Source organism: Drosophila mauritiana, chromosome 2L, assembly GCF_004382145.1.
Source record: "Drosophila mauritiana strain mau12 chromosome 2L, ASM438214v1, whole genome shotgun sequence".
Taxonomy (NCBI): domain Eukaryota; kingdom Metazoa; phylum Arthropoda; class Insecta; order Diptera; family Drosophilidae; genus Drosophila; species Drosophila mauritiana.
The window spans coordinates 13,787,079-13,804,962 of NC_046667.1; the positions used below are offsets into that span (position 1 = coordinate 13,787,079).

Sequence of the window (17,884 nt, forward strand, 5' to 3'; positions counted from 1 at the left end):
AGAGATTTTTCATGCTCTGCTTCTAGGAATTATTGGGAAAGATGACGCGGGAGAAGGGTTCACAAACTTTGTGAGTTATTGTTGTGATATCATATGATATGCACTTAATAAGATTAATGGCGTGTGAAGTGGTAGATCATGCAGATCGCAGTTCTCTAGACGAACAGAGCACCTGATGGGGATGCATTTTAATAATATTCAAACTGGGAATTCATAGCGAAATCAATTACATGTTGCTGCGCACGCATTTTTAAACTTTATTAAAAATGTAAAATAGGTTCTTACAAATGGAAATTATAAAAATTATTTCATTTCACACATATAGATATTAACCATTTGCAGAAGAGTAGTTTCATTAAGTATTTCACAAAGGGAGAATGTCATTTTTGTAAGGTTTCGGTTGCTGTAATATAATCAGCAAATTCCGACAGCTTTACTGAAATTAATTTCTGTATTCCAAGCACTAGCACCACCCCCAATCAAACTCCACCCAAAGTTCTTAGATGCTTTCTGATTTACATTAGCATGTGATTCACAAATGACTTGGCACAAACTACTTCCGTATATATGTAGTTACATACTTCCAAGAAGAGTGTGTTCCTTGCAACCCAACCCTTTTACGGGCCACCCCCGTGGCTTTTCCACCACCGGATCGAGAAATTTCACCGCTTTTCCAGCATTATTTCCATCAAATACTCAAATGCTTTACTCGAAAGCCAAACACAATTAACTGAAATTAAACTAGGCACAATCTCAAACCGAGCAACCCTTACCGGGCCTGCCACCGTTCCATCATCACTTACCCCAACCGTGGGCCTTTCTCCTAGCTCTTTATCCCGGCACCCTTCCTTGAAGGTTCACCTGCATCTTGGTTTTCCAGCACCCCATCTCCAACCCCTTTGCACACTTTTTAATCACTTTGTCACCCCTTAACCGAAGCAGGACCGAACCCTTTTCTGTCACGGCAACCCAAATGCAAATCAGACACATTTTCCTACCCAAAATAAGAATTTTCGAATCCAATGTGAGTTAAAAGTGCGACAGATTTTTACAGAGGTCTTTTTTATGTACCCTTTAGGAGAGCACATTGCATTTTGTATCTATTACTTCTTGTGCCCTAAGATTTCACACTAATTTGCAACTGATAAACACTTATATTTAGTAAATTTTAACAGCCTCAGCAATTTAGTAGTTACATTTAAGTTATTAAAACGCTAGTTTATCAAAAGCTCATTGGCTTAGAAGATTAGAGAAGTCAAAAAAAGTCCTAGGTATTTACCAAGTCGACCTTTCAAGAGGTTTTTTATTTTTTTTCTTACTGTCCTTTTTCCGTTGTAACTTGGTTTCGGAAAGTGAAATGTATTTTTGATTAGGAACGCCCGAAACAGAAGAGGACCAAAAATCAAGAGAGAAACTGACGTTGGGACCGTATCTAGAGCTTGGAAAGGGGGGAGCACCACCCATTGTATGTCCCCCATCATCATCAAACTTCAGCGCACAAACTTATCCCCGAAGTAAAGTCCCTCCCGAATGGCAGAACCTCTACCTCCGAGTTGTTTTTGAAGATTGTGCGCCTTGTTGTCATGACGGCGAAGACGAAGGAGCGCCAACCACCCACCAGCACCCACATTTACACCCACATCCCATCCCAGCTCCATGCTCATCATCCAGTGCCATTTGCCGTAAGTTTCCACGCTAAGCGTAAACTGAGCTCGCGTCACCAGAATCGTTAGCGCCTCCAGGAGGGAGGACGCCTTTGTATTATTTTCCGCATTTAATTTGTTGCCTGCGACGACGAGGATGCGAATGGACGAGGGGGTGCGGTTGGGTGAGTTTCAGGGAGTTAGTATAAGGAGAAACGAAAGGGACGAGGCTACGTCACCATTTATTACTTTGTTTCACATTTTTCGAGCCCAAAAATGATATAAAAATGGGCAGAGCTTCACCCCCACACAACCACAAATGGGATGAGGCCCTCCTCCCTTGACCCAAACACCATCCCTCGAATCGTTTCGTTGTGTGTGAGTGTTCCCAATTTTGGACGCCCGTTTGCGCTTCTGTAATAACATCGAATCTAATTACTTTTTGACAATATCCTGAGAGGGAGCTCCTGAGGGCTTCCCCTTTCTCCTTTTTATCGAGTATGTATTCGGCAGTGGCGTAAGTTATGTGCTAAGCATCTGAAATGATGGTAAGCCTAAGTGGCCGGCGATTCAAGTTTCATATGCGGGTAAATCTTAATCGAAGTTAGAATTCATTGAATACTTCTTTGATGACAACCATACTTCAAATAGCCTGAAATATTCATCTGCCTTTACATTTACTTACATTTTCGCTGCCATTTGTAGCCCTAATTTTGGCATCATCTTTGCCATTCTAGAAAGAAAGGCACCCTTGCCAATTTATCGCGTCTTTTCCAAGGTGGGCTGAACCCCATTCGAACTCTTTTTTTATCAAGCGATACCGTCATTTTATGCAAAGCAGCTGGCGAAATATTTGAGGAAAAGGTTAAGGGTAAGAAAAACCGAACCCGAAATCCTCATGAAAAACAGACCAGCAACGAAGGGGGTGACTTCATTCCACTTTTTAGGCCTAAAACCAAATTTTTTCATGTGAGCAGGGCAAAGTTATGAAATATATAAAAAAAAGTTCAATAAATGGTCTGGAGCTTGGGATTGGGTGCTTAGAGGTGAGCCATGCGGCATATCCTTCATTAAATCGAAGAACAAACGAGCAGACGAACACAGCTGGAGTTGGGGAGCACATGTACCCGGGTCCGAGTCCAATAACCCCGCCCCTACACTGCGCGAAAAGGTGGCTCCTTAAGTAATGAGAAATCCACAGAGTAACCTTTTCCTTTCACAAAATATATATTTAAAATCCGGAGCTACTGTGCCCCTTTAAGCTTGTCATAGTTTTTTGTTGGAAATCAAGTGACGAATTAAACCGCAGTGCAGACCGTTCCTGTTCCCGGATTTCTTTCATTTTAGTTTCCCATTTCTTTGCTTACCCCATGCCTCAAACTCCGGCGATGTATGCGACCCTCTTCAAATGTGTTGCCTTCGCTTTGGCCAGCCATGTGGCGCTGCTCCTGCCAAAAGGTGGGGGAGGCGGAGGACACGAGTGCCAGGACGAAAACGAAGACGAGGGTGTTGAGGACGTCGAGTGACCCCCTCACAGACCGATATACTCCCACCCATCCCAGTGGCTGCAACAACGTTTCAAATTCAACGACAATGATGATGAGGACAGAGCTGGGCGGGCTTCTGCGGGGGAGCGATGTCGAAAAAAAAACTTTTTCTTGGCATTTGTTGAGCAGGAAACGAGCCAGGGACGGGGTGGTTTGCCAGAGTTTCGGGTGGTCTTGGGGATTCAGAAAGTGGCATGGGACGGGGGATTCTCTGGAAAAAAGGCGGTGTGCCACTGTGCTAGACGAAGACTACTCTGACGTGGGCTGGGCCCTGGCCCGCCTTGCCTTTCCTTTCCTCTTTCTCCCTTCCCGTCCTTTACTTTCCATTCCTTACCGAAGGGAAAAAGGGAACTGGCTGACTGACGAGTGCGCGTTTTCAGACTGGTGAGAGTGCGGTCCGGCACTGGAGAAAAAGATATAGTCCTGGAATCGGATTTACTGAACAACACTATTAAATACTGGTACCTTATTAGGCGGAAGCTGTATTTGGAATCACTACTTTCTCGAATCACCTTCTTTGTTTATGTATGTTTCATTACCCAGAACTATAGCTTTTTTTTTTTGAAGAACACTTTCTGTGCAGTACATTAATAGTTGTGGAGTTCAAAAATTCTACCTAATTGGACATGTGATCTGCTCTTGCTTATTGGCCTCCAGCCAGCTTATACTTCGATTATTTGTTTTTGACCCAATACCATGATAGAATTTTTTTATTTTTTGAAGTGCTTTTCATTTTCCCTTTTTTTTTTGTTCATTCGAGCTAGAAGCGTTGGATGGGGGTGTTTTTTTTTTTTTTTTGGGCAAGGCCGCAAGGATCTGCCAGGGGACCCCGGCCAACAGAGTGTTACTTCGAGTCGAGACCCGCTGGCAGCTCGAAGCGTTCGCTGGGGGTTCGCTGCGGTAACCATGTCGCCTGATAAGACACAATGGACATATCAAATTGTGGCTTAACCCATGTGTGTGCGTTCGGGTGTGCACGTGGGCATGGACGTGGGTGTGAGTTGGGGGTGGCCCACAAAGGAGACCAACTTTGGGGCGCGCCAGTCAGCTACAATATAAATGGAATTTCTGGGTGGCTGTCCTAAACCTAAACCCAGCGCCTTTGCCTTGCGCGCGAACCACCGAATGGAGCTTTAAAAAGCTGTACCGATTTCAAATGCTTTATGTATATCAAATACAACTTTGACCAAAGCCAGGGTGATCGGGGAGGGAATGGGGGTTGAGAGGACATCGGGGGCTGTACCTCCAATCCATCAACTGTCAGTTAGTGGACGCGAAATGCCGTGGAAAGCATAATGCGCGTTACATGAAATGAGTTTTGATGTGCGGTATGGGTTCGAGGGCTCATGGCCGTCGGCTCGAACTAACATAGTTATCCTTTGTGTGAGTGAGTGAGTGTGTGAGTGTGTGTGTGTTTGTTGGAGGAAGCCAGCCCGCTGTTGGGTGTGTGTGGGTGCAGCGGGCAACAATTTAATGGCCTAGGGTTATTTGGGAATAGGTTGAAACAAAGCGCTGGTCAAACACTGCAACTGGGCAACGGAAAAGAATCGAGCTTGCGTGGGGCCCCAAAAACTAGGCACCCAAAGCAGAAATATCCCCAACCAAAAGAGCGAAACGGACTGAAAAAATAACGAACAGAAATGGGGGGAGAATATACGCTGCAGCACAAAGAGCAAACGGTAAAAATTAATGCAACACAGGGAATGGTATCTGGTTTTCGGGGGACTTTGGCCAGAAGCCAAGGTAGAGGACAGGAAGGGTCCTGATGGGGACGAGCTGCCCGTGGCACCACCTTAATAACACAGATCGTCCGTTTCAGAAAGGGGTTCTCTCTCTTCTCCCAAGCGCCACTCTGACTTATGTCAGTGGGAGTCCTTAAAGGAGGAACTGTCCTGAAAGGAGGAACTGTGGAAATGCCGGGCACCCGATAAAAATAACCCAATTAAATCTTGGTTAACGACATTATCGATGGGACGTGTTATATTACGTAATTGATAGCCCAATATTCAAAACAGAGTTATCGAAGATATAAGATAAGATAAGTAAAACATTTGTAGAAATCGTTCGAAGTGAAAACACACCTAAATAACTCTTTTAAGAATACCAATTTATAATTATTAGAAAATATTTAGAAAATTACTTGAAACAATGGGCTTATAAAAAAATGTATAACCATTAAATTATATTCTTACTTGTTACATAATATTGAGCACTTAATAACTTTCTGTCCCCACGGTGGCAATACGGTAACCACCAACCCAGCAACTTTCAGTAGCCCCCTCTCCTAAGCAACCCTCACGCCCTACCGTCCTCTTATGACGATTATTTTTATATCATTTATACCCCAACCCAGAAAGTTTTCTCTTGCCGAAAATTCAGCTAGTGCTTTCGCCCTCCCGTCGGCGTTCCACTCGACCCACCGAACATTTTCCGAGCTTAGCGCAATGGAAAAGGATTTTTGGTCTTTTATTGCACGTCAGACTTTTTGGACCGCTCGACAGGACTTCTCCTGCTGCCCGGGAGTGCGGACTCCGATGCTCGGCTGGCTCGTACTCCCGTCCTTTTTCGCCATTATGCTGCAGAAGCAAGAAAAAATTTAACGTTTATTGCTTGCGCCAATGAGCTGGTTCTCCTTTGCACCATCCTTTCCCACTCCGCCCATTTCCATTTCCACTTCAATTCGAGCTTAGTCCTTTCGCCTTAGCGTTTGGGGCGCCAAGTTCGCCCCTTTCGTCTGTGGCGCGACCATGGCGATATCCTTAGCCCCACGATTCCGTTTTCGCTCACCAATCCTTCTGGGTAACCTCCCTTTCCTTCCCGATTCCTGTGCTGGCTGCTTTTGGGTTTTTTCTTTGGATGCCTTTTCGTCCTTTGGCTGGGAACCGCCATCTTGTTGTTTTGCTGAAATGCGAAGGACATTTGATGTAATGATGCCTGGAGGCAGCCACCACTGTGTCTATATATATGTGTGTGTGTGTATTTGAGGGATCAGCTCGGTGAGGTCCTGCGTCCTTTTCTGCAGGAGCACCCCCGAGTCGCCAGCTCCCTTTGTTTGAGTTCACTTAAGTTCAACGCTTGGGTCCAGGTCCTCAGATCCCCTTCGCCAGCGCCGACCTAGCCCCATTCTATTGCAAAGTTCTGCCGTTGCTTTCATTATCCTATTGGCGTATCCTTGCCCTGACTCATGTGGGCGTCTTGAGAAGCCGTCGCCAAGGCGCAGGGAAAAAAGGTCCCCGCAGTGGGCAAGGGGAAAAGAAAAGCGGAATAAAGCCAAAAACGTGGCGAGGGTGAGTAAAAGGACAGGAAGGACCTAGAGTGAGGGGAAAAAAATAAGATGAATTACTTCTTTTGGCCGCAGCGCCAATGACCAAACCGAATCTGGCAAACACCCCGCACCTTGGATGGAGTAACCCCCCGAACCCAATCTTTGCCGCCAACCTAAAAACAGGACGACCAGCAGACCCTGGCTGGTCATCAATTTTCGTTCTGGCCGTAGGAAGAGCAGGGCAAGAAGCATTCCAAGAAAGCTGTCCGCTTCGTTTTTCGAACACTCAGCGCGGGTGGGGAAAGGGATTTGGTGGGACAGCAACGAAAAAAAAAAGGGCAAGAGGGTCAGAATCCAAGGCAACCAACGTCCAATGTCCAGTGCCCAGCGAGCATCAGCAGCTACGCTCCGAGATTAGATTTGATGGGTTTTAGGGTGCCCCAGCGCATGTGTCCCATTCGGGCTCATCCTGTTCAGTTCCATTCTGTTCGGCTCCTTCGCCAAATCCCATACTCCGTCCCTGTCCCTTGCTCGCTCCGTTGGTCTCCTTCTCATCGTCTTGACTGGCTGCAAGATTTTCGAGGGATATGTCTTGGGCCATTATATGTTTCGAATTTTGTTCTGTTTCCTTGCCCTTGCCGCTGGCGAGGAGCACGCAATTTATACTTGTATTTCACTCCGCTTGCAATTTGTTGGTTCTATGGCCAGGATCTGAGGTCTTGGAAATACATATGTGCGGAACAAGTTTACCTGGTAGTTAGAAGTCCAAACAATCCGAATTTTCTCCAATGAAAATGGAATCATCTTGCCTAACTTACTGATTTTTTTTTTCCTAACTGCTCAAGAGCTCAACTTTTCGAAATAGATAGCGTATCTAAAAATGTTGATTTTCAAAGCCATATTACTTGGCTTGAATTGCTAGTTAAAGGTTTGCTAACTTAAGTGTCCATTCCTACAGACTGATACATATATCTAAAGAATATGAGTAGAATTATTCATATTTTTCATATAATCATTTCACTTGTCATATAATCTTCTACGGAAAATACAATATTGTCGTATTTTGACTGCTAATCGTATTTATTCAATTGTCTGTTTAATATGTTACTAGAAAGTAGTCAATTCGGTTGAGTATCATCTTAATTTTTAAGTACCTCCCCAAACTTAAATATTAATTTCTAATTTTCAACACCGGGTGGGTCACATTTCCATTGCCGAAATATCGCTGTCTAATGTGCATGAATAAGCATACACTGATTTGCCTAAAATCAGGCAGATCTGTTGAGTGATCAACTGCAGTTGCAAATTTAATGCGACCCCCACAAGACAGAGAAAATACTTTGCACAATCAATGGCCGACCAATCAAATGTTCAAGGCAATTAGTATAAATGCTTTTTGCAGGGAGAGGCCTTCTTAAAAGTGGGGCTTTAATAAACATATATTAAAATTTTAGTTATTTATGTAAATCTCGAGCGGGTTGACAGAGCAAGGCAAAATTCGTATCTCGAAATATATTCTCCACATTATGTATTGAAGATATCTCAAGAAAGCCCCCTCCTCCGTTCGACTTGGCAAAATTAAATGGCAGGCACATAGGCCCGGCTCCCGAACCTTTTGCAATTATTCACATATTTGAACAAAATTTTAAGAAAATGCAGCAGCAACAAATTTTCCAATCCCAAAAAGACGTTGCAATGCCTGGATAGCAGGCCGTTGGTGGAAGCGAGAAGGTAAGCCGGTCTGTGCGAGCAGTGCGGCATATTCTGGCAGGATCTTAAGAAATTGCACAAGAAATTCGAAGATGCAGTTGCAAAATGCAGTCCTTGTAGTTGTAGTTGTAGTTGTAGTTGTCGTTGCAGCACAGCAACAAGCAAAAGCAACTTGGGGGGTGTCTCAGGTCAACCGTGCGTATGCGTAATGTGTTGGAAGGCGCCTAAAACTATGCAAAAGTCGGCCTGTTGTTTGATAAGTGTGGGTGCGGGCGCACACCCCTCGTTGAGTGTGTGCGTGTGCCTGGGTCCGAAGTGAGCTGCCGAAAATGCAGTCGAAGAACTCTTTGGGGGCTGGATGGGGTGTCGTTCTGTTTACTTGACATTAAGTGCATGGAAAACTTATTATTGCAGGCTCTGACAAGCACAAAAAGCAACTACAACATAAGCGCACTCTGCATCTCACCACACAGTTACACACACACACACACAGACACACGCACGTGTAGCATGTACATAAAAAGATTTGGCTTCCAAGTAGGCCTAAGAATCTGGTTGGCAAGAGGAGTTCCGGACTCTGGTCTCTCTCTTTCTCGCTCTGTTTCTCGGCAACGAGTTTCATTAAATTTTAAGACAACTTGGCATTTTTGTTGTACATAAGTATTGGGCAATAGGCGTACATATGGCCATGTATTGGCCGAAAAGGCCCAAGAAAACCCACACTCGGCCATCATAAATTTCCAAAGAGTCGGGCTTAGTTGGACAATCACCGAGCATGCTCAGGTTTGGGTGGCCATGGAAGTGAATGCACTTTGCGAGGTCGTGGGATGAGCTCTTGTGGGGGGTGGCACTTGCATTGGTCCGCTCCCCGCTCTCACAAGACCCCACAAAATGCGCCTTGTGCATTCGATGTAGCTGCAATTGCTGCTGCTGCTGTCGTTGTCCTGTTTCGGGTGCAGAGTCCTGAGTCCTGCGACCACCCCCTGTCGTCTTTAATGCATTATTTTGTGTGGCAACACTCAGCGGTAATAACCTCGAGATAAACCCACACCAGCACCGTTCAGGCAGGTGACGTGTGTAAGATGCGATGAGTGTGCGAAGTTTAAGATGTCGTCCATGTCTTTGTATATTCGGACCTTGTCTCTTTGCCTCCTCGCCCGTGCGTTCATCTTGCCACTGGACTTGATTAAAATTGATTGAGGCAAATAAACTAAATTGGGTTTTTTATGCTCACTGTTGGCTTGCAAGAGTGGCGACTCGCAATGAAATCAACCGCACTGATACGGTGAAAGATTTCTAATTACATATGGCAAGATGCAGGGAGCAGGTAGCTTTTGAATAATCTCTGTATGAACTGTTACTCAACCCAATTTAAACGGCTTTTCTGTTATTATTGACAACATCATTTTTTAATAAATTACTTTCTTTTTCAAATTACTGGCTTCTAATGTTAGCAAATTTGTGGGAGTTCCGCAAAGATTTAAAGACTGATTAGCGAATAGAAAAAGGTGTGCACTTATATAAACGTACTTATAAATTTATTTATGTTTTGCAAACCTCTGCTGAACAGCACCTATACTACCTTTGCATTTAGACCACACCCACATGTGGGTCTTTAAACTGATTAACAAAACATTCGAATGCACATGCAGTCCACAGTGGAAGTGAATATATACCGCATTCAGCTGCTTAGCCTACCTCAACAAAACGGGCCAAAACAAGCAACAGACCAGCCAATGGAACGCAAGCGGGCCATCACACCACAATCATAACCATAACCGTGGTCTAAGCGGGGACCACTGCACCACAATGCACCGCAGTGCACCACCCACTGGCCATCTACCCCAGCCCGCCCGCGACCGAAAAACCCTTAGCCCCTGTTCGCCCCGTCGTACAAAGCCCATTGGCAATTTTTGGTCGAAGCGTCAAAGCAGAAAAAACATCGACGGACACAATAAAAGTTTTGTAGGCGCGTGCATAGGAGGATTGGCTGGGATGTGGAATTTTCGGCAGGACGAGGTCCTTCCCGCTCAACGCAGCGGCGTATGACTTTTTCTATGGCCTCATCGCCTGGATGGCGCAAAATATTTCGATCAGGCGTAAAATGTGCGCAAAATTCAAACAGCATGAGCGTTTTTTTCCCCTTTTTTTGTAGCATAGTAACCCGTTCTCCTCCTGTCAGGTTACCCTATTTTTTGTGTTCACGTGTGTGCCTGTATTTTATTATTTATTATGACCACACACACGAACATCCATGCACACACACACGCATACGCACAACGCTTGCATGTATCGTTGCAGTTTAGTGTTGTAGTAGTCGCGGCCAAAAAAATATAAACAAAATGCATTGCACCTACCGTGAACCTTTCTGCTTTCACTCCCCATCAGAGAAAATGCGAAAAAACACTAAAAATAAATTCGAATAAAATTTTTGTTATATACAACATGCCGTCTGTGTGCGAGCGAAATCTGTGTGGGTGTGAGTTGCATTCTAGTTTGCTGCTCTGTTGGAGGTTCCATGAACGGGATGCGATCTTTGTTCGACCAAACCGGCTTACAACCAGGCTGCATCTGAAAATAATAGTATATTAACTATGTTCCACTAAGGCACTGAAGTTCAGTATTGATCAATAGAATGTTTTGAAGCTAACCTTTTTTAAATATCTCATACTTTTGATTATTATAAACATTGTTTTGCGTGCAAGATTTTCAAGATTGTTATATAACACAGTTTTCTACTGACATCATTCCTTTCTTAAATCGAGTTTCAGCTATACGCAAACATGCACTCCTGGTCAGAGCAATCCTGGTTCCAATCCTTTTTTCTAGAGGGCTTAAGTGGCAGATTTTTAATTGAATTGGCTGCAGTGGCTGCTGCTCTAGCCTCACACCAAAAGTTGACAACGAAACCCCCTCGGTTTCAGATTTTTTTAGCATATTACTAACCATTTGTTTTTTGCATTAGTTTTTTGCCAGCTGCAGTCGTGAGTGTTGATGGCGGGAAAGGGGGGAGATGCGAGCAAACAAATCATTTGACATTTTATACATATTCCATTATATATCCGCCGATGCATATATGCATATGCACATATAGGAACTGTAGACCCCCTCAATAGAAAAATAGAGGCGACTGCGCATTTCACATTTTACGCTGGTTTTATTTTTTATGCAGAGCTGCGCATTTTTGCAATTTATATAAATATTTTATATATTATTTATTTTACACATAACATATTTTTTTAGTTGATTCGCATTTTTTTCCCAGTTGCCGCTTTCATTTGGTGCGCTATATAAATATTTCATTAATTCAACTTTTTCTATTTTCGGTTGTCTATTTTTTTCGCGTACGATTTTATTATTATTTTATGCATTTTTGATGAAATAGTTTTTGGATTTTGTGCAACTAATTTTATGTCAATTTTTTCATTCTTATTTCTTATTCAGCCGAACAGCATGAGGGAGATCCCTGAACAGAGGTAAAATCGCTTGAATTTATGCGGTAGTCAGTAGCTGGCAGTTTTAAAAGATTTACGGCATTTACAAAGCGATTCTGGCCATAGGGTTTATTATTTCATAAATGCGTTTTGATTTGCCAGCTCTTTCCAATTCGAAACAAAACAATTAAAGGTGAGACGAGGGCTGATGGCGAAACACATCAATTACCGATTCGCTTCATTTAGTTATCATATTGCTGGTCCAATTTCCATAAAATTTATTGTCATTCCATATAATGCGTGGCAAACCTAATTTATTTTATATTTTCATATGCACTAATAGACAAAAATCGAGAAGTGACCACATTTGGTAAATGTGAAAAAAATTCAACAATTCTTGACTTCATTTTCCGGATTCTTAAAACAAATACAACCGTTTAATAATGGCATGTTAAAACTGTTGTTAATAGTAACTTGCATTTTTTGTTCTTGTGATTAAGTTTCTTGCAAGGAGGGGAGCCCAACTATTTCGTTAACTTAATTAATATACACAGACACAGTGGATGTCGATGAGACTAACATACATATATGTAGATATGAATGTTAATGAGCATACCAACAAACAATGGGGAAATTGAGAACCATCGTATTTAACCTATTTACCCAAACAGTGTCTTCTCCATCAGCAAGTGTGCGAGCTTTAATTATGCATAATCTAAATGGTCAGTTTATGTTAACACTTTGACTTTCGTGACTTAGCACACCGGATATCTACGTTTTATAAGCTGAAGTCGGGGGGCAGGTAGGACTTTATGCGGAATTTGATAGCTGATTAACAACAATGTTGATCAGGAAATATGTATAATTAGGCACTTCTTAAAAAGATAAAGATGAAAACAATGAAAACATTTCTAATTGATTTGAATTATTGAGGCCTTACAAGATATCGGGAAGGTAACTCCACAATTACAAAATTAAGCCCCTGAGTAATACACTGTAAAAATAAGAATTCAGTATTGTTTAACCAGTTCATCTTGCTTAAATAAATACGCCTGTTTCTTGTAAGGAGCACAATTTAAAGTCAATAATAAGAATAGAATAAAGGTCAATATTGCATGAAAGGTTTAGCCCAATTACTCGATTATTTCTCACATTTAAGTTTAACGAATGTATGTTTGTGTATTTATTCAAAGTAATACGAAAATTACAAGCCCATACATTTTTAAAGTATAATTTATACATTTTTGGGTTTCGGTAAATTAAACAAATTTTCCGAACAGTATCACAACAAATGAATTGATTCACAAAATGATTTCTTAACCTTCTTCAAAAATCAACTCGCGCAATATATCAGTCAAGTTAAATGATCGCCCCATGGAAATCGTTGAAAATCATCGAAAAAGCGACGGCAATGACGTCGAGCCACACAGGCGACGGATCTCTCTTCCTGTTCAAACAAACCCCCTCGGATCCAAAGACCCCTCCGCAGCTCACGCAAGGTGGCCAACGCTCTTGACCCTTTTTGCACTCAACCCACGGAATCGAAAAACATTCCCCCACCGCATTTTTCGCCTTTATTCTTTTCGAAAACTTTACGCTGCCCATGACCACCCTACATCCACCGCTAACCAAGCCAACGCAACCACCCGTACACCCACCCACTCATCGTCCTTCTTTGCCGTTCAGGCAGACAAGCGACAACAACGTTGTCCACTTTCGCAACACCCCAACTCCCCCAGAGAGCGAGACGGCAAGCCAGCGACGGGGAAAGGACGAAGGCGATAGAGAGAGAGGGGAGAGCATTTCGGAATTCATGCTGTCCATGCCAACAGCAACAACGTAGCCGGCTCATATATATTTTTCTCATTTATTTTTCCCGGACCCACTCCCAATATTTTTTGTGCGTTTTTCATATCCGAAACGCCGACAACCACCGCCCACCACCCACTCCACGCCACCCGTCACCCCAACTCCCCCGCCCCACAATCCACAACCCAACATCCGCGCCCAAACCAAAAACCCACGGCCATCACCTACCCCATTCCAAGGGGCTTTCCCTTTCCCACCCCTGGCGTCGATCCAGCCGGCCTTTTTTTTGCGCCATGCCGGCGAAAGACAACAAAAGCAACAGCCATCAAACCCCCATGTGCCACCACCCCACTTACACTTGGCAAAAAAAAAAGGGAAAAACAAAAATAATTGCCGACCCACTCTCTCATGCCTTCGCTCGCCCACTCCCACTTTCGAGCACCCATCCCATTCACAAAACCGTCGGCACTCAGCTGTTTGTCAACTCATCTGCCGCGCCGCCATCCGGCTGATTTCGCCCAGCGACCTCTTCCACCACCCACCCACCCACTCACGCTCTCTCCTCGACTGACCCGCCATCTCTCCGCCACCTCTTCGCCCCCCTTCGGAGGTTCCCGTCTACGGCCATGGACAGCGTGGTTCGTTGACGTCCAGCGTCGCGTTATCGGCGTTTCTCTGTTTTTGTACTCATATCCCTCTGCTCTCTCAAAACGTGGAGTGCGGTCTTGGGCAGGGGGGTCCAAGCGGAGGCGCCGTCGCTTGATGACTGGAATGGGAGAGCAGCATGGTGGGGGGTGGCTGGGAGGAGGGGGCTCGCAGAGTGTTGCACACTTTTCGGCGTTTCGCCTGCACACGCACTTTCTGCTTTTGGCGGCGTCCCACATTCAAGTTTCGTCCTTGCTGCGCAGGCGCTGCCACCTAAGGTCCTCTCACTCGCGCGCCTCTCTTTCGCTGCCGACGTCGACGCAGGACGACAGGCGGGCGGCTCGGCTCGAAACCCACTTGGCCATCTCTGTTTTGGTCAGTCAGCAGTTGGCTTTCGTCGTGTTTGGTTCGCCAAAGGAGCGCTTGGAGCTTTGAATAAATCAAACCAAAACAAACCAAATCGCATAATTCAAAAATAAAAGAAACGCACTCTGAAATTGAATATAGGGTTTTGAATAGTGTTGCTGCTGAGTAAAGAGCTTACCCCCCCTGGAAAATTCTCTTTGAAAGTGTGCCAAATCGCGTCCGCCACTGGGTTATTGAAACTCAAAACTGTGCTAATAAGTTTGTGAACTGCGTGAGCTACTTAGCAAAACAAAGAAAAAAACCGCCAAAAATTCTGACAAGTGCCAAAACGTTGCATCGTTGTTACAAGTGTGTTCAGTGCTAAAGATACCAGCGAGTCGAGTTGCATCTTAAGCTGCAACTTTGATATTGTCGCATTTTGGCAGCGCCTGCTTCAGTTCAATTGTCTGGTCTTCGGGCGAACAGCTCACTCCACGCAGGACATCAAAAAAACTGCCAAAATTCCGAAGAATCCGAGGAAAACACCAAAAACATCGACACGTACCGCATCGGCAACCGGTGGCGGTGGGGGAGGTGCTGGCGGAGGCGCCACCACCAGCACGAAAATGGCATCTAAAAGAAAAGCCTCGGTGTTGCTGCACAAGGTGAGTTTGGATGTCCTTAAAAGATCTTGCATAGCAATTCCCCTGCGTTAATTTTGTTACGCACCCACGAACGGCAATTGAACTCTTTCGTTTTGAGTGCAGTTACTAATATTATTTGAACGAGAAAGCTTCTGCTCAGGATTGTCTAAATGTTAGGATATTGCTTTTTCCCTTCATGAGAAACTCCACACCAAATATCGTACAAACTTCACATGAAATAATAGCCATGACCTGATTGAGGATATAGCCCAAATAATTGGATAATTGCAAACTTCATGATTCATTCATCGACGTGGTTTGCCATAAGGGAGCCGCAGTGTATCAGTCATTCAAGGGGTCTCACCTCAATCATCGATATAGCTCCTTCCCATCCTGTCACGGGTTTCAAAGGCTCTTCCGCCTTACAGCCTTCCTATATAGACATTATGAGACCAGCATGAAACCTTTTTTTCCCTCTTTGCCCGCTTTCAGCAAGTAGTCCAATATGAAATCAATTTGCCCCCAGCCCACATATTCCCATTCCGAGACTCGCCGCAGACCAGACACATTTACCCAGCCACAAAATAAACAGTTCGAAAAAATATATATAGAAGGCATGGTAGGAGCGCCAAAAGGAACGGAAGCAACGTAGACAGTTGCAAAAATATTGCTAATACGCCGCGTAGGCAGCAATCGCAAAAGAAAAACCTGCTCATAATGCCTTTTTGGATAAAAAAAAGGCGCCTAGTGGGATGGGGTGTACCGTTCAGGCGAAGATGGAGGCACTCTAATGATATACGATGGTATCCCAGTGCAGGTCTCCTCTCCACGAACGGGAATGCTCCTTGGTACATAGAAGCGCGAATTGCGACGGTAACGAAGACGACGGGGGAGTATAAAGTGTGCATGTGTGTGTGTGTGTATTATGGGCAGAAGGTGGCGAGGGGTAGTCAAGTAACGACATGGGGATGTCTCGCTTAGGGGTACGGACTGCGGCAGGGGACTAGCCTCCGAAAATGAAACGAAGCGCACACTCACACACATTCACTCGACAAAACACCCGCACACCCATGCCGCCCACGCCCACGTCACCCTAATCTCTCCACCCACCCACTCACACCGAAGGGCGCACACTTGCTCTGCACGGTAATTCATCAAATGACGAAGACGCAGACGAAGGCACAGGCAACAGAAGTGGAAAATGGGTGCGAGGATTGCGGGCTTACTTGGGGCGCCACAAAAGAAGTTGCTTCTTGGGTGTAACCCCTCGCCTTCCTCCCCGATGCCACCGCATCCCACTACGCCACCCGCAAGACACAAACACACACGCACACACATGCACACACGAGAACGGCAGACACACAAAGCGAGTCCGGCGACTGACCAGCCCTCCGGTAAACTTTCTTTGCCTGTGTGCGAGGGGTGAACAAATCCGAATTCTGGCGGACGGGGTCCCATGCCTTTCATGTAAGGGTTGCGAAAAGAGGCTCAAGGAAGTGCACGAAACTTGGTTCAATGGGATAGATTGAATCAATATGATTATTTTCCTAATTAAGTTTCGGCGGCAATAAATCTTAGAATATTATTGGAAATTGCGTTTTGTTTACCTATTGTGATATGTTTTAAAAAGGACTTCGATATGTTTGTGCATAAAATTGTACCATCTCCCATTTTAATACAATAATTATTAGTACATTATTTAGCACATAAAACTGCTTGATTATATTGCTGTGCACAAAAACTGTGCAAAGGGCACCCAGGCTTCGTTTGATCCGAACTAATTCCCGTATTTCTTGCTCCTTTATTGGGCGATCCCAATCCCCTACCCCCAATGGGATCCAACTCGTCATCGCATAAACCCACTGTGGCCGGCGGTGAAGGCAACAAAAGCATTGACTTTTGTATATAGTCAGCGCCATTTGTACATAAATAGTTGAATCACCACGTATGTGCTCGTGTTTGTCAAAGGAAACCCCTCCCCCCCATTCGCACCCACTCCAAATGGGAGCCCATCAACCCTTTGTGGGTGGGTGGGTCAAGATTTGCGCCTAAGCGCACATAAGCCGCCGCAGGACATGGTATGTGTCCAAAAGGAACAGAACGTCTTTGTGTTTAATTTGAGTCTCAAAATTTCCGGGGGATAAGTTAAAGACTTTGTGGAAAGTTTGAAGATTCCACCAGCGGCACCCACACTACGGGCACAACTTGTTATGCTGCTCAGCTGTAATCAAACATGATTTGGTACAGCCAAAATGGTAGTCAGTCATCAGCCCATCATCGAACTTTTCGAATCGATGGGGTATGAGTACCACTGGCACTGCGTTCCGCTCCTGATTCCGCTCCTGATCCTGTTCCAAGTGCTGGCTGTGCTGCGCCACCGTTACACATCTCAGCATTAGTGTCGCAGGCAGACAACGTGCCAGGCGAATCGAAGCAGACGCCAAGGATGGGTGCGAGATTTAAGGGAGAAGCTCTAGGAAAACCAGTCAATGTCATCAACAACAGTCTGGGGAGCGGACCCAAAACTGGAGATGGCGATGGAGACGGACCAGCAAAAGGGAACGTAGCGAGTCGGGGGCGGCAGATGGAGCAGCATCTTTTAAGACGTCTTTCGACTGTCTTGGCTGGCTCTGGGTCTCCACCTCGGTTAGATGTTACGGAAAATTGCTTACGGTTTTTTGAACACACACACACACACACTGGGTAGCACACACATGAATGGAGAATGGATGGAATTGGACTTGGTTTTTGGGGTTGGAGGTGGTGTGTGTGATATGCCATCATACAAACAGACAAGTTAGACAGCCCAAGACCCTCATCTGCTCAGCCATTGCTCCAAAAT

General features: G+C 44.8%; 1 protein-coding gene across 2 annotated transcripts in view; it reads left to right on the forward strand.

The window, feature by feature from the left end:
• Nucleotides 1-17,884, forward strand: part of LOC117148773 (glycine, alanine and asparagine-rich protein) — a 55,474-nt gene that overhangs the window by 15,336 nt on the left and 22,254 nt on the right. Inside the window, exon 1 of one of the 2 annotated variants that reach the window (XM_033316389.1) lies at nt 14,446-15,063. The exons of the other annotated variant lie outside the window; for it this stretch is intronic. Within the exon in view, the coding sequence (XP_033172280.1) occupies nt 15,025-15,063 (39 nt within the window). The 5' untranslated portion in view covers nt 14,446-15,024. Of the gene's footprint in view, nt 1-14,445; nt 15,064-17,884 lie in introns of those variants that run through there. 2 annotated transcript variants of the gene reach the window in all.